This window comes from Panthera leo, chromosome D2, assembly GCF_018350215.1.
Source record: "Panthera leo isolate Ple1 chromosome D2, P.leo_Ple1_pat1.1, whole genome shotgun sequence".
NCBI lineage: Eukaryota > Metazoa > Chordata > Mammalia > Carnivora > Felidae > Panthera > Panthera leo.
The window spans coordinates 56736951-56757767 of record NC_056689.1 but is presented as its reverse complement, the minus strand read 5'-3'; the positions used below and the strand labels follow the sequence as shown (position 1 = coordinate 56757767).

Sequence of the window (20817 nt, the reverse complement as noted above, 5' to 3'; positions counted from 1 at the left end):
TGAGGCAAGTATTCCAAAAATGTTTGTTGAATCAGTGAATCACGTGTCTAGATGGACCCAGAGATTGAGGATATCATATACTATCTTAGCTAGAGGAAGTATTAGACAATTTTTGGCTTAGTTTTGTCACTTTAGTAATAAGGAATTAGGACCTGGAGAATTTGAGACACCTGCTCAAGCCATACAGCAAATGAGTGGTAGAGGCCTGGATCCCCCTCAAATGACTGTTTCCCCTCTAGCATTCCATGTGCCTTCCATGGTGAGGGTGGCCAGGGTGCAAGAGTCGTGCCCCTGGGGTAGCTATTCTGGACCTGAGGGCACCCTGGGGACTCCCCTATGACTCAAAGGGTAGGCCACCCCTTCTACCAACATATAGGACTGTATCGAGAACAGCTAGTTACTGAGTGCTGTGTGGTAGGTTTGTGCTAAGCACTTCACCTACAGTGTTTAACACTCTCAACACTGAGACAAGGATTATTATCCCCACTTTACAGATGAGGAAATTGAGACTCAGTAAGGTTAAACTTCCTCAAGGTCACATGGACAGTGAACAGTGGGTTTAGACCAAGTTGCCTAATCTCAGAGCCCAGACTCCACCGATGCCACAACACACCCATGTACATATGCGCACACACACTTGGAGGGGCCCTGCCGTCTTTTGTCCCTGACAGCCAGCAGAAGAGGCCTAGGTCAGGGGTAGAGGTGGTGATCACTGTCAGGGGTAGAGGTGGTGATCACTGTCACGTTTACTCATTCCTCAGGTGCCTTGGCCCCAGCTGCCCTTGAAGTCACCACGATGTGGTCCCTACCAGCTGCCCTCTCCCTGCTCATGCTGCTCCTGCTCCTGCTCCAGGCCCCTCCTTGCAGGCTACAGTCACTGGGCACCACGAAGCTACGGCTGGTGGGCCCAGGGAGCAGGCCAGAGGAGGGCCGCCTGGAGGTGCTGTACCAGGGCCAGTGGGGCACTGTGTGTGACGATGACTTCGCTCTCCAGGAGGCCACGGTGGCCTGCCGCCAACTGGGCTTTGAAACAGCCTTGACCTGGGCCCACAGTGCCAAGTATGGCCAAGGGGAGGGTGAGTGCCTGGTGCTGCCCAGCAGGAAGACAAGGAGATGATAGTGGGTTTCTCTCAAAGGCTGAGCATCCTGAGGCTTCAACAGACTCCTACCCATCCTTTAATACCCAGCTCAAATGACCTCGCCCATGAGGTATTTCCTGAGTGCCCTGGCTGCACGAGACCCTTGCTCCGACCCTCCCGCTCTCACCTACAGTGAGGTCACCACCACCACCACCCTACTCCATTCTTACAGAGTGATTGGCACACAGTAGGTGCTCAGCAAATGTTGAGTGAACAAATGGATGGATGAATGGGTGGATAGATCTAATCACTAAACCTACCTGGCATTTTCTAAAAACAGATTCTATAGGACCTGCTGCCAAAAGGAGGCAGCAAGTAGGGCTGTAGATACCAAGATCCCAGGAGAACCAACTCCTCTTCCCCACTTCTACTCAGGCTCTGGAAGAAGACAGTTGATAACTGTGGGGTCCTATGAAGGAGGCACAACCTGTGACTTGCTTCTCTGTCCCTAAGCATCACCTGTCTCCTGCCCACAGGACCCATCTGGCTGGACAATGTGCGCTGTATGGGCACAGAGAGCTCCCTGGACCAGTGCATGTCCAACGGCTGGGGTGTCAGTGACTGCAGTCACTCGGAGGACATTGGGGTGGTGTGTCACCCCCAGCGCCAGCGTGGCTATCTTTCTGAGAGGGTCTCCAATGCCCTTGGACCCCAGGTGAGGAGGCTGTTCAGGCCCTGGCCGGAGCCAAGTGTTGGGTCACGGGATGGGTGATGAACCTGTAGGAAGAGGGAAGGGAAAAGCAGCAGAGTGGGCTGACAAGCGTCCCTGGAACCCCACATCATGTTGGTGGCCCAGAACAGGTGCATAGACAGAGGGCCCAGCTTACAGCAGGGCAGGCTGGGGGTTCAGGCTGGGCCTATTGGGGATCGCTGAAGCTACTCCCCACAAGGGAGGCAGCAGGGGTGAGGGGCTGCCTCACCCACAAGGCCCGGCCACAATTGCTGCCTCTTCCCGGCACAAACAACCTCGAGCTAAAAACAGCTCAAGCCAAACAACAGGAGCAGGCAGGGCAGGTCCTGGCTCCTACCCTCCACTGCCAGGCAGCCCCAGTCTAAGGACAGCTGGCCCTGGCCCACAAATGCAGCAGGCCAGGGTGGGGTGGTCCCTATGGTCTGAGTCACCCCAGGGCCAGGGCGGGGGTCCCATGGGCCAAAGATCCTGCTGGGAGTCTCAAACAGCTGGTCCATGCCCATCCTCAGCTCTCCCCAGGGTAACACAGAGAAGGCCCCTCTGTGCCCAGTGGAAGCCTCCCAAACTCCAAGGGGCCTGACCCTGATCCCAGGGGGAGCACAGACCTGCCTGGTTCTCTCTGGAGTTGAGGAGAGGACCATAGATAAACCAAGGTTCTCTTGTGCTCACTATGTGGCTTCGACAGATGACCTCATCTCTGGGTCTCTGTTTCCTGGTCTGTCCATTGAGAGCCTGGATGGAGTGATCTCTAAGTGCTCTGAGCCCCGGCTCTCCCATGTGAAGACCTTGTAGCAGGCTCAGTGGGCACAGAAATCCTGGGGCCCACAGTGACTCTGTACCCTGCAGGGCCGGCGGCTGGAGGAGGTGCGGCTCAAGCCCATTCTCGCCAGCACCAAGCGGCATAGTCTGGTGACCGAAGGAGCAGTGGAGGTGAGGTACGAGGGACACTGGCGGCAGGTGTGTGACCAGGGCTGGACCAGGAACAACAGCAAGGTGGTGTGTGGGATGCTGGGCTTCCCCAGCGAGGCACCTGTCAACAGTCACTACTACAGGTAGGAGGACAGTTGGACGGAGAGCTGAGGGGGTCAGGGGGCTGTGGGGCGGTGGCCGAGTGCGTGCACCCACGTGTGAGCATATGTGTGTGCGTCTGTCCGTGAGAGAGACACGTATGAGTACGTGCGCATGGCTGGGACATGTGGGACCTTGCAGAGTTCAGGGAGTTGGGCAGGGTGGCGTCTGTGGCAGGACATGGCCGTGGGTGTGGGGCTGGGAGGGAAACAGTCCCGGCTGGACTTCCGGGCCTCTCAGAATAATGAGAGGGAGTGTGAGAATGAACTTGAAGAACCTGGGAAGAACCTCGGAACAGAAAAACACTCTACTTGCTAATCGTATGAAAAGAATTGACCGTAGTACAGAAAGCTTCCCAGATGAAAACAACTGAACGCAAACCTGTGTCCCTGCTTAAAAACTGGGCTTGACTGAAGATACTTACGGTGGTGCCCACAAGTATACACAGCTTGAGCTCTGGTCTCCGCTCTGCCAACTCCACGCTGTGGGCCCTCTGTAGGGCCCCCGGGGCCTCGATGAGCCAGTCCACAGGGAATTTCCTCCACTTTGATCTGAGCCAGGCTTTGACTGCTTTGCGTGTGAGCAGGACATGGGGTGGGGCAGCATTTGGGAGAGGAAACATAAAAATACTCTGTCAAAAACGTGACAGAACTGTCACAAGATTGCATCAGCCTCTAAATGGTACCAGCTCTGTGCTAGTGAAAACTAGATGTGTTTCTTGTCAAGGGCAAAAGCCCCCACCCTGCATCCGAGTGGTCGCCCCCTTGCACACCCCCAGTTGGTTTGGTGGCTCTGTCCTGTGTCTCTGTCTTACCTGGGCCTGCTCCCAAAGACCAGGCGCACGTGGCTCCGTCCCTGGGGATGACTGGGATGAGGGCCCCTGACTCCCTACTGCCTGGTAATTGCACCTCTGGGCCTGGCTGACTGGCCCAGCACCCATGAGGAGGAGGGCGGCCCTGATTATAGCCTCTGAGTGGGCAGCCCCCACCACCAAGGTCTCCAGCTTGCACCCGCCCCCCAGGACCTCTCCCCTTTTCTCAGGGCGCTCCCTCAAGGCTCCCCTCCATCTGCATGTGGGGAGAGGGTGAGCTGGGGGCTGCCCACTCAGGGGCGGTCCAGTGCCGAAGAAACCCCCATTGGGGACTAGCCGAGGTACCTTGCTGGGCCCCGCTTTTCTCCCTGGGAAATGGAGATCATCGGTGTCTGCGCAGAGACCCCGTGCCAGGGCTGAAGCTCAGCATTGACATAATGCGGCCAAGTTTACAGACAGAGTTCCAGTGCAAACTCAAGAACAGCTCTGAGGAGCCAGGGCCCAGGGGGTCTCCTGCACCCACTCCATCCCCACCTGTTTTCTCCCACCTAGGAAAATCTGGAATTTGAAGATGAAGGACCCCAAGTCTAGGTGAGGAGCAGCATCCTTAGGGGAGGGTGCAGAGGGGTGTGGCATGAAGGGGAGGGCGTATCCCTTTCCTCCGCAGTGCCTTGGCCTCCCTGACTCCTGAGCTCCCTCAACCCCTCCCCACCCTCAGTCTCCCTTGTCTTCCAGGCTGAAGAGCCTGACACAGAAGAATTCCTTCTGGATCCACCAGGTCAACTGCCTGGGGACAGAGCCCCACATGGCCAACTGCCAGGTGCAGGTGGCTCCAGCACGGGGCAAGCTGCGTCCAGCCTGCCCGGGTGGCATGCACGCTGTGGTCAGCTGTGTGGCAGGGCCCCGCTTCCGCCCTGCGAAGGCAAAGCCTGGGCGCAAGGAATCCTGGGCAGAGGTGGGTTGGGCTGGGTTTGAGCAGGAGCCGGTGGGGAGGGGCTCTCCAGGGCAGGCCAGAGAGGAGGGGAGGGGAGGGGAGGGGAGGGGAGGGGAGGGGAGGGGAGGGGAAGGGAGGGGAGGCCCGCCCCCACCGAGGAGGCATTGGTGCAGACTGGGAGGAGGACACAGCATGGTAGAAACTTGGGATTTATTTAAAAGGAACCATTTATAACCCGACCATAAATGGAAAGCTGACATCACTTGTCATGAATAGAAGGCAACCATAAAAACAGTAATTACATCGTAGCTAACACCCATTTGAGGCCCTAAGGTATTGAACCTGAGCCTGGCCCTTTGTTATAAAAAGCAACGCCTAAGTGCCGGTGAGGTGTTACAGACATGGCGGCCCCACAGTGGGATGGCCTCCTCCATGAAACAGGAGGGACCGGAGGAGTAACTTCCCCACTGTGTGAGTCAGCTTAATTAATGCCATGCCCCCGCGCAGCTCTCAAATCATCTCATACACCCCTTTGGGAAGCATCGATCTAGTTCAGCCCCAAAGAACAGGGAAGAAGCCAGGGCTGGACAAAAGGAAGGAACAACCCCCCGCCCCCGCCCCAGAGATCAGGAAGGCTTGAGAAGCCCAAGAACCCCAACTCCTAAGGTTCCCTTGTTACTACTACCGCCAGTGTGGTGGTTCTTTGTCATGAAGAAAGAGCACTTGAGAAAAATGGCTTATTGGAGGTAATATCTCTGAGCTGTCAGAGGTGGGACTGGAACTCCCTATCATGGGCTCGCCCAGCTTGAAGGGGCCCGGCCCAGGCCCCCGCCATGGCTCAGCCCCTGCCTGCTGCCCCCTCCTCAGCTTGCCCTGAAGCTAGTTTTCTCGCAGCAGGAGCCGAAGGTGCGCCTCCGCTCTGGGGCCCAGGTGGGTGAAGGCCGGGTGGAGGTGCTCAGGAACCACCAGTGGGGTACAGTCTGTGACCACGGATGGAACCTCATCTCCGCCAGCATTGTGTGTCGTCAGCTTGGCTTTGGCTCTGCTCGGGAGGCCCTCTTTGGGGCGCAGCTGGGCCAAGGTAGGTGAGGAGGCCTGGGGTGGGGCGGGAGGATTTGGATGTGCCGTGGCTCGATCGCTTGGTGTCCAGGGCCCAGGACAGGAAGGTCTGTCTCCCTGTCTATGGAGGGGAAACCATAGGTGTGGGGTTACAGAGATGGGGCCTTGCACAGCACCTCTCCCTCTCCCCCGTAGGACTGGGGCCCATCCACCTGAGTGAGGTGCGCTGCCGGGGGTATGAGCGGACCCTCAGTGACTGCCCCTCCCTGGAAGGGTCCCAGAATGGTTGTCAACACGAGAATGATGCCGCCGTCAGGTGCAACGTCCCTAACATGGGCTTCCAGAATCAGGTGAGCTCAGACTTGGGCATGACCTCAGGCTGGGGGGATGGGAAGCCCTGAGAGAGAGCCCCAGGATACATCAGACCAGTGGGCACTTTCTCAGAGCCAGTCTGTAAAGCCCTCTCCTCGAAGTCCCCTAGCCTGGCCCACATCCCCTCAGAGATGTCCAATGGTGGCGGGCACCCTTGAGGCAGATACGCTGTCCCACCACAGCCTCTCAGGCCCCCGGTGAGGCTGCGAACGAAGGTGGCTAGGACAGAGGGCCGCAGGACTGTCAGTGCTGGGAGAGGCACTGGCAAGGCTGCGTGGGAAGGTCAGAGTTCAAGGGCCCTGCAGACGTGGATGGTGGACAAGTCGCTTGCTCGTGTCTCTGATCATGGCTTTCTTCTGTAAATTGGGGTTAATTATCTCACAGGGTTATTGTGAATGGGACAATAGATATGAAAGCCCTTTGCCATTGGCAAAGCCATCATTAATGGTAGAATTTCAGGTAAGAGGAGCACAAAAACCAGAGCAGGTGAGGCACCTGCAGTCAGGTGTCCCTTGTGGGCAGGGACATCAGACACTAGCAAAACGTCCCCAAGGAACAGAGGAGATGAACCCAGAGGAGTGTCGTGCCCAGGGCTGCACAGCGAGCTAGGCCGGGCAGATCCAGGCTGGCTGTCCTGAGCCCTCTCCTCCCGAGGCCACTGTACTCCTCACACACCTGTGACCCTTGCAGGTGCGCCTGGCCGGTGGGCGCAGCCCTGAGGAGGGTGTGGTGGAGGTGCAGGTAGAGGTGAACGGAGTCCAGCGCTGGGGGGCCGTATGCAGCGATCACTGGGGGCTCAGCGAAGCCATGGTGGCCTGCCGACAGCTCGGCCTGGGTTTTGCCAGCCACGCAATCAAGGTAGGTTCCTGTTGTGCTTCCCAACGTCCTGTGCTACAAGTGCTAACCCTTCCTGCATTCATTCAGTGATGAATTTTTGAGTGAAACTGGGGGGCCGATAGAATGCTGGGCGCCAGGGACAGTGTGGAGAACAAGACGTAGCCCCTGCTTCATGGGACAGTCAGTAAAGTGAGCAAGGCGGTCGCCAGAAAACATTCACACAACAGACACATACTTTTGTATGTTGTCTGTAGGAAAGATGACTGGAAGTTACCGGGAGAAGGTGGGGTGGGGATAAACAGCCCACACAGAGACACTGTGGCCCACAGAGGCTTGCCCCCATTGGGGAAATCAGGGACCAGGGCCGGAGTGGGGCTATCAAGGGCCAGTGGTGTGATATGTGAGGGAGGTGGCAGGCAAACCGTGAAGTCTACAGTGCACGTTTCTCGAAAATCTCTTCTGTGCTGTGTGGCACACTGTTGGGGTGGAGATCAGCATGGATACAGGAAACCTAACATGGCAGTAGCCCAGCAGAGAAGTCACGCTGGTGTGGCCCAGGCTAGTGGCCGTCCTGGGGGAAATTCAGAGAGATTCGAGAGGCGCCAAGGAAAGAAAATCACAAGGCCGGGGCGCGGCTGCGATGCTACCTCGTCCTCCATTGGGCCCGCCTGGCCGGTGGGGCTGCCGGGTATTCCTCACTTAGAGAACTGGGGCCAACCCTACCCACAGCCGACCGCCCAGGGCGACACGAGGCACAGTTGGAGAAACCGGGCAGGCCACCTGAGTGGGACAGGGGACAGGGCCCCCCTCTCCAATAGCTAAGGGCAGCCGTGTGGAACAGGGTGGGGGCAAGGCCAGTGGCGGAAGAATCTTCCTGCCTCAGTGCAACGGAAGAAACTTCTGCTCTCGGAGGGGCGCACTGTAGCAGGAAGCGTCCCATCCCTGAAGACTTCTGAGCCGAGGCCGGACACAGCTGGGGAGGGGTGGTCCGACAGGGCTCTAGAGCACGAGCATCAGAGGAGAGGCTTCCAAAGCACCCCTCGGCCTCAACCGGGGGCTGCTGGCTGTTTTCTCAGGACACCTGGTACTGGCAGGGGACACCGGGGGCCGGAGAGGTGGTGATGAGCGGCGTGCGCTGCTCAGGCACAGAGCTTGCCCTGCAGCAGTGCTCACGGCATGGGCCGGTGCACTGCTCCCACGGTGCGGGGCGCTTCTCGGCCGGAGTTTCCTGCACAGACAGTGAGTAACATTCACAGCGCCGGTGGGACAGTTTGGTGAGCCCACACCTCCCATGCTCCGGGAGGGCCCGAGAGCTGGTCCCAGCCCCAACCCTGGAAGGGTGGGGGGTAGGAGGGCGGGACTTGGAGCACCGGCTCTGCCATTACCGGCTGTGTGTGGCCAAGTCCCCTGTCACGTGAGGATCCAGCCCTGCCCTGCCCAGCTCGTGGAGTTACTGTGAGGATTAAAACAGAGAATATGAGAAAACCCCAGGATACCCAACAGTGATTTTCAATTTTCCTGTCGTGACCGTTAAAAAAAAAATGAAACAGGATAGAAAACGAGAGAATGTGTCACACTTAGTAAGGGCAGTCATCCTGGGATTATGTACGTGTGCGCTGGGCCACGGCGTAAAATGTATTTCGTGGTGCAGCTTGTAGTAAGAAGAGTCTGAAAGCTGTTGTACGGGGAATGCAACTGTGAGGAGCGTGCACGGCCTAAGGCTCTGCTGTGTGTCCTCCCCCGGAGCTGTGGGGTTTGCCCAACAGGCCCAAGCCCGTTCTGAGGCATCGGTCCGCCCCCCACACCCAGATTCTCAGGGCGGCAGCGTCTGTTTGACATCTGCCAACCAGGCCGATGCCAAGATAACTGTGGCCAGTCCAAAGGCTCAAGCTGGCACCAACGCATGCAACTACTTGACTTTCTTCCCGGCCAAACTTGCATGCCAAGACAGCCTTGACCGTTGTCAGTGAGCCCTGGGGCTTCCTCTCTGTCCAGTGCACCCTCGCCTGCAATCATGTGGCACCAGAGTGGGCCATCCCAGCACTAAGGCTCACAGCATGTTGGGGGCCTGCTCCCCAGTGTGTCCCCATCCTGGGAACCCTGCACCCCCTCCCTGGTCTATTGCCTGGTGAATGCTTTGGACACTTCACAACAGCTGAGCACAGACAGGCAACCTGCTGCCTGTGGGACCATCCCTATCTCTCCTCCATGGTTTTTCTCACTCCTTTTTTCCCCTTTACCCTCTCTCCTTCTCGGTCTCTCTGAAAGCTCTCCTTCTTTCCCTCAGGAGCACGAGGGTCTGTCAGTGGGCATAGCCTGGCTTTCTCCAAAACACACCACAGGAATTTCAGGAGCATTTAGTGACAGTACAGGCATCATCTGGCAACCCAGCCAGTTCCTGCTGTCACCCTCCGTCCCCCCCGCCCACACACACACTGAAATAAACCAGCAGCCCCGTCTCACCAGCCTCAGCACCTAGGCTCCGCCAGGGGATTCCTCTACCAAAAATCTAAACTGTAACCCAGCTTTTGCAAGAGCAAGCATTGAGAATGGGCAACTTTTCTCTCTTGATGTTACATGGTAAAAGCTGCAGCTCTCCACATTTCTGTACAGGGAACATGTGGTTTCCAAGGGCGGGGGGTGGGGTGGGTAAGAGCCCCTGTGACAGGAAGGGAACAGGAGAGGCACTGAGCAGCCTTTCCAGCAACGGGGACTTTTATGCACAGAGAAGCACCAGAAATGTCCACGATGCCTCTGAGGAGAGAGCGCGGGATGGCCTGGTATGAATACCCAGGATAGCAATCCTGTTAGAACAGGAGCTCTGGAGGAGGCACAGGCCTAGAACTTCAGCAGAATGGACCAGAATGGCAGAGCTCAGGAGCAGGCCCAGAGATGAACCTTTCCGACCCTCCCTGCCAGTTCCTTGAAGGAACTGAGACCCAGAGGGAGTGACTGAGCTGAGGACGCCAAGCTGGAGGCAGCGGGGCTGAGGAGGGACTGTGAGCCAGGCTACACAAAGGCCCCCGGGAGCTGAGAAGCACCTGACAAAAGAAAGACTAGCTTACATCCACTGCGTGCTTACCCGACAATGACCTAAGCATGTTCCAGGTACTGGCACGATTGGCGTTATTATTATCCCTCTCTCATGGATGAGGAAGATGAGAGACAAAAGGTGAAGCAAGTCACAGAGCTGCTTAATGGTGCAGTCAGAAATTAAGCAGGATTTGAACCCAGGCAGCCTGGCTCCAAAGCCATCATGCTTAACAGTGACACTGTACCTGCTTCCCAGGCCAAGGCAATAGATCGTTCCTCTATTGCTAGAACTCCCCAGTCTTAACTCCCAAACCTCCCTACTCTTCTGGGTAGAGCTCCACTTTTCTGGTAGCTCCTCCAAGAGCTTGGTTTGGGGGCATGCCTGTCTCCCTATGCCCAAGAGCAAATTGGCCGCCTTCCTACCTTTCGCACGGCGTTGTGCCTCCTGTGGCCCCAGGTGCTCCGGACCTTGTGATGAATGCCCAGCTGGTGCAGGAGACGGCTTACTTGGAGGACCGCCCGCTCAGCCAGCTGTACTGTGCCCACGAAGAGAACTGCCTGTCCCAGTCTGCCGACCTCATGGACTGGCCCTACGGGCACCGGCGCCTCTTGCGCTTCTCCTCACAGATCTACAACCTGGGCCGGGCTGACTTCCGTCCCAAGACAGGCCGCCACAGCTGGATTTGGCACCAGTGCCACAGGTTAGCGCCTGCTCCTGCCTTGGCTCTGGAGGGACAAAAAGCAGAGTCCAGGAACCAAACCAGTCTGGTCTTTCCCTGACCCCACTCACTTTCCCGGAGGGGTGTGCACTCTGGGTTAAGAGCCTTCCTTCCTAGACACCTTACTGGCTTTGCCTCCAGGAGCCACTAGGGAGCCCCAGGAGCATCTACCGGCCCTGCCAGCCGGTCACTCCCTTGCCTGTCCTGGATGTACCCCAGTTGATGGCGCTCAAAGGGTGCGTTTCCCCAGGAACGGCCAGGGGAGCAATCATTGCCAGCTGAGCTGGTCTCTGTTGGAATATTGGACAATTTCTCTACATTGGACTTTGGGCCTTGTCTTTGAAAACCACATAAGGTGGGCACTCCTAGAAACCTGGAGACCCAAAATAGACATCCCATCCAGGATGCTAGCTCTGCAGAAGAAGTTTGCTGGTTTCTGCCACAGCAGAGCAAGGCCCCCAAAGAAAAGTGTGAACACTACTAAAAGGAGACAATGGGCATTCTTTCCTGTCAGGAGTCTCCAGCCCACACAGGACAGACGATGCCTGTAACAAAGGCAGAATGGAAAAATGGTATTTTCTTGTTCAGGACACAGCAGGGTGGGGAAAGCTGAGTGGAAGGGGCAGCGACTTTGGGACTTGGCCTTGCTGAGATAATGAGCACCTTTCCCTGCAGCATGAACACAGTTGTCATTAGAACTGGATTGGAAACAATGGTAGCAATTTGGTCCCAGGCTCACAGGGAGGAGAGTGAGCCCCGCTCCTCAGCGGCTGGGCTCCTAGGCTGGTCCCTCGAAGTGTCCCTTCCTGCCGCCTCCGATCAGGCCTGGTAGCCAGGCACCAGCCTCCCGGAGGCTACCAGGGCAGCACTTACCCTCCTCACCTGGGTTAACGCCCTAGAGGGTGGGGGCAGCTGTGCCTTGCTGCCTGGCGGGGATGACAGGAAAGTAGACCCTGGGTCCCACTAATCTTGGGTTGGAAAGGGAGAAGGGCACTGACCTGCCAGCTCCTCCAGAGAGGACCCTCTCCTCTTGTTCTCAAGCTCACAGCTCTTTCCCTTCCGCAGGCACTACCACAGCATTGAGGTCTTCACCCACTATGACCTACTCACTCTCAATGGCTCCAAGGTGGCTGAGGGGCACAAGGCCAGCTTCTGCCTGGAGGACACAAATTGCCCCACAGGTATATGGTTTCCTGTCAGCATCTCCTCCTTGTGTTCTACTCCTCAGCCCCTTCAGGGTGAGGCTCCCTTCTGCCCTCAGATGAAGCCACCTCAGACACCTGGAGACTCTGGCCTGGCAACAGTCAGCACTCCAGGCAATTCAGAAAGATCGGTTTCTTACCTTCTGACATCTTAGGTGGAAGGTCCACTGCCTCTGCATTCCCGACGCACTTCGTACCGCTTCTAAATACTTAACACTATTTTGGATAGTAGTTGCAGGGCTATTTCACTTGGGCTAAGTTCTTTGAGGGCACAGATCGTCAGATTCCTACTTGCATACCCACAGTTCCCAGCCCTTAAGGTCAGCATGGCAAACACTGGCTCTTCAAAGGGTTGGACGATGTATCCTTAGCATGTAGGGCTGGAACCTTCCAACCGTATTTCCTAGGCCAACAGGAATTTCCACTAGAGCATCCAAAGAAATAATCTGCCATGGATGGAGGTTTGCTAGAGCTGGGTTCATGGTTAGTAGGAAATCTGGCTCTGATAGTCATGCAAATTATGTAACGGAATCGCAGGTCCCTAATCTGATTGCACTTGAATGGTACGAATGTCGTGAGGATTAAACAGTAACTTGAGCAGAATGCTTGGTCCTGAGCACCTATCACTGCCTCACTAACCGTCAGCGCCATTCCCCACAGGACTGCAGAAGCGCTATGCGTGTGCCAACTTTGGGGAGCAGGGAGTGACTGTCGGCTGCTGGGACACCTACCGGCATGACATTGATTGCCAGTGGGTGGACATCACAGATGTGGGCCCTGGGAATTATATCTTCCAGGTAAGGGGGTTTGGGGATTCCCCACAGGAACTCCATTTCCTGCACATATTCCAGAAGTTTCCTGAGGTCAAATGAAGGAAGAGAGTCTCACAAATAGGGTCTCCGACAGGCCTGGCACTTGAAGGAGCTCTGCTATGGGGAAAGAACACTGAATGAGGATCCAGAGGATCCTAGGTTTGAGTCTTGATTTAATGGACAATGTCAAATAGGAACAAGAGTGCCGGCCTTCTGGGTGACTGTAAGGACGAATGAAGTGAAGAACAGAAATACCCTTTGTGAGATGACAGGAAATATAAAGGATTATTCCAGCCTCCCAACTTCAGAAGCCACATCACCTGCTTTCAACTGTCCCCCTCTCTCACTCCAGGTGGTTGTGAACCCCAAATACGAGGTGGCAGAGTCTGATTTCTCTAACAACATGATGCGGTGCCGCTGCAAGTATGACGGGCACCGGGTCTGGCTGCACAACTGCCACACAGGTAAGTGCGAGCCTGTGTGGGGCCAGCATCTGTGGGCTCGGAGCCAGGGGAGGCTGCATGCATGTCTGTGTGTGACTGGACTGGGCGTGCAGAAGGTCAGGGATGGAATAGAGAGGAGTTTCCTTTGACATCTTCCCAGGTAAATTTCTAGATCCAGCTGGTCCCACCGGCAGCCTCACCCAGTAACTACTTGTGTGTCCCTCTTTGTCCTTAAGGTGGCGTGGATTATAAACTCCGTCCCCCATCTATCCGGGGGTCTTTTTTCTTACTTCAAGTCAAGATTTCTCTTTGCCAGGCCCGTTATTGTTCACTCCCCCATTCACATGGTCTTTCTTAGCTGTCCCCACCTTAAGCTGAATGCCTCACGGGCAAAAGTGGAAGTCCGCCAGCTGGGTTGCTGTCCCCAGCTGTGAGCACAGCATAGGCCACAGGGAATAGGGCTCAGCACACTTGCAACTTTGGTAGAATTGGACAGAGGAAGACGCAATGATTCAGTGGGGGACAGAGTGAGGAGGTGGTTGCTCCCCTGGTCTGTAAAGGAAAGTAGCAATCCATCTTCAAGTTATGAAATGCCTATATTTGCTATGGGGTGTTTGCATTCACACCTTTGCACATACGGGGTAAGGTGGGGCAAGACTGGTTTATTCAGTCAGCAAACATTTAAGACCCACTTCTGTGTTGAACACTATGCCAGGCACTAGGAAAATAAATAGAAGTAAAATGTGGAGCTCAGTGGTGAACAGGGTAAGCAGGCATGCAAATGGATAACCCTAATACTGAGTACTCCAAATCAGTATGAACCAATGCTGAGCAAGCATGGAGAGAAAGCAACGACCTGGGGGTGAACAAGTTTTCCCAGAGAAAGTGACATTTGAGCTGGGTTTCAAAAGGAGGGGCAGAAGTCAGGGAAGAAAGGAAGAACTGGAGAAAGAGCATAGGATTTGGCCTCGTTGGATTTGGGGACAAGGCTTCATCGGGATCTAAATCCAAGTCAAGGGGCGCCTGGGTGGCTCAGTCGGTTGAGCGCCCGACTTTGGCTCAGGTCATGATCTCACGGTTTGTGAGTTCGAGCTCCGTGTCGGGCTCTGTGCTGACAGCTCAGAGCCTGGAGCCTGCTTCAAATTCTGTGTCCCCCCCTCTCTCCACCCCACCCCTGCTTGGGCTCTCTTTCAAAAATGAATAAACATTAAAAAAAATTAAGTCTAAGTCCACCACTTTCTGTAGAGCTGTAAGACTGAAGGAAAATCTCAACCACAAAAACGTTTTCTTTGTTTTAAAATGGAGCTATATACTTCAAACCCGCTAAAGCTCTTTGCGGGCAGGGTTATGATGGTTCTTGCTAAGAGGACGACTATCCTGTGGGCTTCTGGGAACCACTGACAAATTTCAGTCAAGGGGAGCAAAAAGATCAGATTTATGTTTCAAAAGGTGAGTCTAGCAACAGATGGAAGACAGTAAGAGGAAATAGTCCAAGTATTTGAAATTGTGTGACTGGGTTGATTTTGCTGCCATTAAAGGAGACAGGGACGTGAGAGACATCGGAACTGGAACCTCAGACTGCACAGTGGAGAGCAGGCTGCTGGGGGTCCAGGCGGTGAGGGAGGAAAGAAAAATAGTGCTGTTCTGGCCACTGTGAGGGTCCCTGCAGAAAGCTAGGGCAAACCAGGTAAGAGTACAAAGGTATTTCATGAAAGGACTATTTATATAGTGTGTGAATAGGACGAAAGAATTAGATGTGAATAGGACTAAGGAAATGAGAGGATAGCAACAGTGGAAAACTGTTAACACCTTTTGGCTTGAAGGGGCACCGGAAGGAGCCAGGAGAAAGCTCGAGCTTGGGGTCAGGGGGAGCTGATGAGGCCATCACCACAGAACAGAGAAGAAATACCCCAGCCTCTCCCACCTGCCATCTGCTGATCTCCTGCTCTTGCTCCCCACTGACCTAAATCAGAGACCAGAGGCTTGGGGCCAGGGTGAGGCAGTTTCCAGGGGCCAATTCTGTAGAGCACAAAAAAATACAAAAAGGGTAGAGAAGGAATCTGGGGATGGAGGACGGGCAAAAAAGAATAACCAGCACAACCCTTTCCACTCAGTAGCCTATCCTTTCTTATGTCCATGAAACTACACGTCAGGGTCTCTTTCTACAAAATGGATTGGTGTTTGTGCCCATGAGTGACCTAATGTAAAGGGTGAGCAGGGCAGAATGTGTGTGTGTGTGTGTGTGTGTGTGTGTGTGTGTGTGTGTGTGTGAGTGAGTGAGTGAGTGAGTGAGTGAGTGAGTGAAGCTGTTAGGGAGGGAATGAGAGCACGGTAGGGTTGGCTACTTACCTGTTCTTCTTTGGTCCACAGGAGATTCTTACCGAGCTAATGCAGAGCTCTCCCTGGAGCAGGAGCAGCGTCTCAGGAACAACCTCATTTGAGGCCATCACTGCACACTTCCGGCTGCTGCCCACACACCAGATACCTCAGCTTATTGGAGCCATGCCCTTCACAGAGCCCTAACTCAGAAGGAAAGGGGCCAGTGCCAAGTGGCACCAAGAACTGCTCAGGAAGCCCTTCGATGGCAAGATCATCAAACGAAAATGGTACTGCTCCCTCAGGATGACTCTGGGCCTGTCCCGTAAAGGCCTTTGGTCTACGGTCTGTGGCCTCTAGGCTTTGTTCAGATGAGCTGCTCTTCCACAAGGAGACCCCATCTTTCCCGGATCTTGCCCCAGTGTTCTTGGCTCAGGAGCAATCAGTTCCTTAGAGATGGGCTGTGACCCAACCCCCCATTTAAACGGTGCTTTGCAAAAGTCTTGGAGTAGAAGACGAAGGACAGAAATACACAGGAGGCAGGATTAGCTCTGCGAGAAGCTCAAAGCAACACAACTTGTGTCAAAGTCACAACTGGCAGAGAAGTTGATGAATTGAATCCCTTGTTTGATCTGCGCTCATTTAGAACTCACCTGTCATTCTAAGAGTCTGCTCTAGTGCCTTTAGCTTTATCCTACTGCACATATGGGTGTTTCTAATATCCTGGAAGCTTAGGCCTCAGGCATCCCCTTATCTCCTGATGGGCCAACACCACCAATTACTGAGTGCTTGAGAAGGGGCAGGACTTGCAGAAGTGGCCAGATAGGGTCTTCCTACAGAGCAGCAAGAGAAGTCCAAGCAGAAAGGCTGCTGCGATAACATGGACCCCGGCCCCTGCCAGGGCCTCTGCCAAGGAGAAAATATGCCATACACCTGGCAGGCAATCCAATCTCCCTCAAGATCACTGTGCATCTCAGGACTTGCCTCAACTTCAGGTCTCAACCAAGTTTCTGGAGTGAACTTTGCATGGAATAAGTTAGATACACGTTAAGAGATGATCCTTACAGGTCTGATGCCCTAGTGCCAATAAAGGTTGCTCAGTATGGACAGCTACAAAGACAAGACTGGCTATATAACTCTTTGGGGTCCCCAGCCCATGAAATCTAACCTTTTCCACTCTTGCTAAACTGGTAACTAGTACATGTGGGGCACACATACTACTCACAACAGTCCCACCACACTTCTCTGATATCAGCCTTTGATGTTAGCAGACTATAGTCTGCTTCCCAATTCTCTCCCCAGGCTCAGGGCTGAAACGTGGGCTGGAAAGGTTAAGGGACAAAAGGGAGGAGGCAAGAAGGAAAAGCCCAAGGACCGTAAACTTTTACAACTGAGGCTGCAAAGCTGAAATGAACAGTAGCAGATGGGGCAGATTTACAACAGTACACCCCTCCCCACGGCATGTGAGCTATCCCCTCCCTCCTTACGGGGTAAAAAGGGACATGATCTTGAGCTATCCTCTCTGAATACAAAGAAGTGCTTTCTTCCCCCTTCTCTTCTACCTTCTCCACTCCTTCATCAGGCAAAGGGAGCATTATATCTTGGCATGGCAGTTTAGGTAAACAAGGGAAGGACTGATTTCCTGTTGGATCCAGCAAACCTCTCCCAAACAGTAAAAACATTATACTCGCACATGCAGCTAATGGTCTGTGAAAGAATGTGCAGCTCGTGGGGGAGCGTGTGGCGGCTGATGACTAGACTCAGGCAGGGAGGTACCCACCGCTTCTTCCTGCATCCAGTTGCCGAGAAGGCCAGAAGAAGCGGGCCAGGCAGCCAGCCACTGGCTCCGGTCTCAGTCTTGCTGGCCACATCACACACTTGATAGGTGCAGCCCGTTCTAATTCTTGGAAAAAGCTATACAAGGGTTGTGCTGTTACACCACCGAGTTGAAAGGGAAGGACGTGGGAAGACTGGTGGCTGGCATGGCTTGTAACTAGATGAGGAATGTTAACAGAATACCAACCACCAAATTCCAGACAGAACCAAAAATGTCAGAAGACTTTCACCCTGGCATTCTGTAGTCTGAGAAGCTGAAGTGCCAGGAACCTCGGCTTACTAATTAGAAGCCTAATTTATTTCTATTCCACCAAGACCTTCACTCTATGGGGAGCATGTTAGGACTCAAAGGGGATGTACATTTCTACTACAGATACCAGGTGACACTGGGATTTAGTCATTTAACATGTATGAAGCAACAAAAACACCTAGCAGAGTACATTCATAGTCTTCTGAAATATGTAACAAAGGAGCCAGGGGCAGCTACAGGGTGCTTTCCAGTTGGCTCAGCTTGTGAAGGCATATGGATGGGGCCAAGGATGTGGTTCCCATCTGCACAAGCTCAGTGTAGTCCACGCTGGGCCGTGGCAGGTCCTCTTACCTCCACCCGTACACATCAATGGAAAATATACCTAAAAAGCACACTCTCAGGGCGCCTGGGTGGCTTGTCCAACTTCGACTCAGGTCACGATCTCACAGTTTGTGAGTTCGAGCCCCACATCAGGCTCTCTGCTGTCAGCACAGAGCCCACTTTGGATCCTTCCTTCCTTGGAAGGAAGTTCTGTCCCCCTATCTCTCTGCCCCTCCCTCCCTTGCGCATGCTCGCTCTCTGTCTCTCTCTCAAGAAAAGAACAGCACGTTCTCTACTAATGGTGGAAGCAGCAACACTTCACAGCTTTAGATACCGGCTAAACACAAATCCCTTCTCTGGGTCTAACTATAAGGATAAGTCTGAAAGTCAGAGGTGGCTGATCGCAAGCTGGAAAAAAGCACACGCTACTAGCCACTTAGTAGACAGCATTAGAATGACAACAGTACCTTAAAAGCTAGGAGTAATTAAGAAAACTGGGTAATAAACATGCAGCTCTATGTTACCAACGCCCTTAAAAGCCAAAATGCTATTAGAAAAGGGAAGACAAGTAATAGGGACAATCATCTTTTTTACTGCCCAAGGTCACTCTTAGCCTTGAAGAATCAAAACAGAGCAAAGGTGTACCTCAGAAGTGTACCATTCAGTATGAAGCCTGGCTACGATTCCCTGCCTTTCCTTTCCAGTGTAGCCATGCTGTTCGAACAGACCTGTCTATCTTAAAGAAGTCTGTTGTGTGAAGACAGAGAGCACAAGCCCTGTGGCTACAAGTCAGAGAAGTGCACTGGACCAGATACTAGGACAGAGGATCAAGAGAAGGTTTTATTTAATCCTCTAAACTTGAAAGGGAGGCCCTGAATAGGAACAAGGGACACTTTCAGAACTGACCAAGAATGAGAAAAACAATGCTGAGGAGCTGCAAGAAGCCTCCAAGACCAGAATAGCCGCAGGGATAGTTGGGTCAGGGCTAAGACCCAAGGCCAGTGTCATTTGAGGAACATTTGAACAGAGTCCCCACTCTACCATGTTCTAGGCAGTGCTAATAATCCATCACTGTCATGGGCACCACATACAAATATGAGGCTGCCGCCCTCAATGAAAGCACGATGGGACACTATGTCTTGCTAGCTCAACCTATTAAAGTCTAGCACTCCCAGTTCTTCAGTGCAGAACTTCCTTCCAAAAACAATGAGCACAGGAATGAGATGGATAAAGCCTGAATTGGCGGCTCAGACTCGTCAGTGTCCTTTAGGAAATTCCTCACTGCCCAGAGGTGTTTGTTTTATTCTGGCAACTCTTCACTGTAATGGATCATCTGGTGTTGCTTGCCAGGTGCCTCTGGCACAGGCTGAGAAGATGATACCAAGAACATGCTGTGTGCCAGAAGCCTTCTGCAGAATGTCAGGTTTGACAGAAATGGGAGAAGGCAAGAGGCTCGGGTGGGCATGTCCAGGGAGGGCAAGAAGGGGAGGGGAGCTACCACATACCCATCCCGAGAGAGGCATTTTTGTAGTATACTCAGGCAGAGAGATAGAGGACCAGCAGTCTACTCAGTGTGGCTCAATAAAGCCAACAGATCCACTGAACCCAGGCACAACTTTATAGGGATGAAGATACGAGGAGAGCTGTTCCCCAGTTTTTTTGTGGGAATGACAAAAGTGACAAATAGCAGTGATGTAGGTCATAGACTGAGCTTTAATGTCTCCCTCTCACAACACGGTAGTACTTTCAGCGGGGACTAGCACACGGCTCCCAAGGCTGGCTTTCTAGAGGGCTGAAGCAGGCATGCCCTTGGCTGCTGTGCAGCTGGAGCAGCCCCAGGCGCCCGGCTCAGTACAAACTCTGGAGCTCAAACGCCTACATCTGCTGCAGCTCACCAGCTCCAGAGTTCTGGAATTGACAGTGTGGATTCGGTGAGTACCAAGTACTTCAAACACTGTTCCCTCCGCCACCCCTTGGCTCTGCGAGGCCCGAAAGAACACCCTACCTTTTCAGGGCCGGAATGGCCCATCATGGCAGGTTTGAATCCTCTGTTTTGTATCTGCTTCAGACATCTTAGACACGTGAGCCATGGTAACAGTGGGGCTTGCCACGCCCAGAGGACTCTTGGAAGTTATATCCAAATTGCCACAAGTCAGCTTCCTAGCTGATGGCTCCTTTCTATGCCCAACACAGTATGGCAATTCCAAATGACTGCAATTAGAAGCAAAGACAGACAGGAGTCCACCTTCTTTCTAGACCCAGTCAGTGCTCGCCTCAATGGCTTTATCTCGTTCTTTCACGAACATGCACTTCTGCGTGTACACAGAACTCTAGAAGGATCCTCCTATCCGAAGACTATGGAAATAATTTCTGAATTCATGGAACTATCCATTTCCTTAAGTGATGTTCAAACTGCAGACTGGTCTCTGCCTTCCCAGACATCTTCCCGTTGCTTGGCTTCCAGTCGCTTTCTCTCTGTAAGTAAGGACAGTATGAAAAGTGGAGGTACGCGCCATATAACCAGTGACTTTCCTTTAATCCAAATTATAAGCAAACTTCAGTCATGAGACAGGAGAATTTCCTGGTCTTCTCTTACCTGACTCCAAGAGTTAATATCTTTAACTTTCCAAGTGCATTATAAGTGGAAGCAATGTTATTAGTACTATATAATAAAAAGAAAGATCTGAGGCTAACAGAAATAAAAAGTATGTGGAGTAAGTCAGAACCTAGCAGGACCAGACTCCAGTCTTGCTGATAATGTATTTATTTTCATTCTATTTCTCAACTGTGTTAGTGCTTCAATATAATTGCCTGTTCTTCCCACTTCACTGATCTTTAAAAATATTTCAATAGGGATGAAGAATAGGTTTGAATATTCTTCTTCTGTCTTCTTGCTCAAATGGGAATGGTGGCCACTGGGCTCTAGCTGGATCTCCCTACTACAGTCTTACAGAAAAAAAATTTTCAGAGGCAA

General features: G+C 53.4%; 2 protein-coding genes across 14 annotated transcripts in view; one reads left to right on the top strand and one right to left on the bottom strand.

The window, feature by feature from the left end:
• Positions 1–770: 770 nt before the first annotated feature.
• Positions 771–16466, top strand: LOXL4 (lysyl oxidase like 4). Its single transcript, XM_042908606.1, has 14 exons — positions 771–1076; positions 1616–1794; positions 2677–2882; positions 4262–4300; positions 4445–4664; positions 5541–5724; positions 5898–6052; positions 6765–6932; positions 7988–8150; positions 10402–10645; positions 11729–11844; positions 12526–12662; positions 13030–13141; positions 15491–16466. Exons 1-14 carry the CDS (start codon positions 797–799, stop codon positions 15559–15561), a joined length of 2274 nt encoding a protein of 757 aa, XP_042764540.1. The 5' UTR covers positions 771–796; the 3' UTR covers positions 15562–16466.
• The window catches only part of R3HCC1L (R3H domain and coiled-coil containing 1 like), a 108823-nt gene continuing 92842 nt past the window's right edge, over positions 4837–20817 (bottom strand). For 8 of the 13 annotated variants that reach the window (XM_042908598.1, XM_042908599.1, XM_042908601.1 and 5 more), the window contains one exon: positions 19539–20318. In XM_042908598.1, coding sequence (XP_042764532.1) covers positions 20251–20318 — 68 coding nt within the window. In that variant the 3' untranslated portion in view covers positions 19539–20250. Of the gene's footprint in view, positions 8365–10367; positions 10671–11661; positions 12724–19538; positions 20319–20817 lie in introns of those variants that run through there. The other 5 variants (XR_006194566.1, XR_006194563.1, XR_006194567.1 and 2 more) reach the window with 5 other exon arrangements.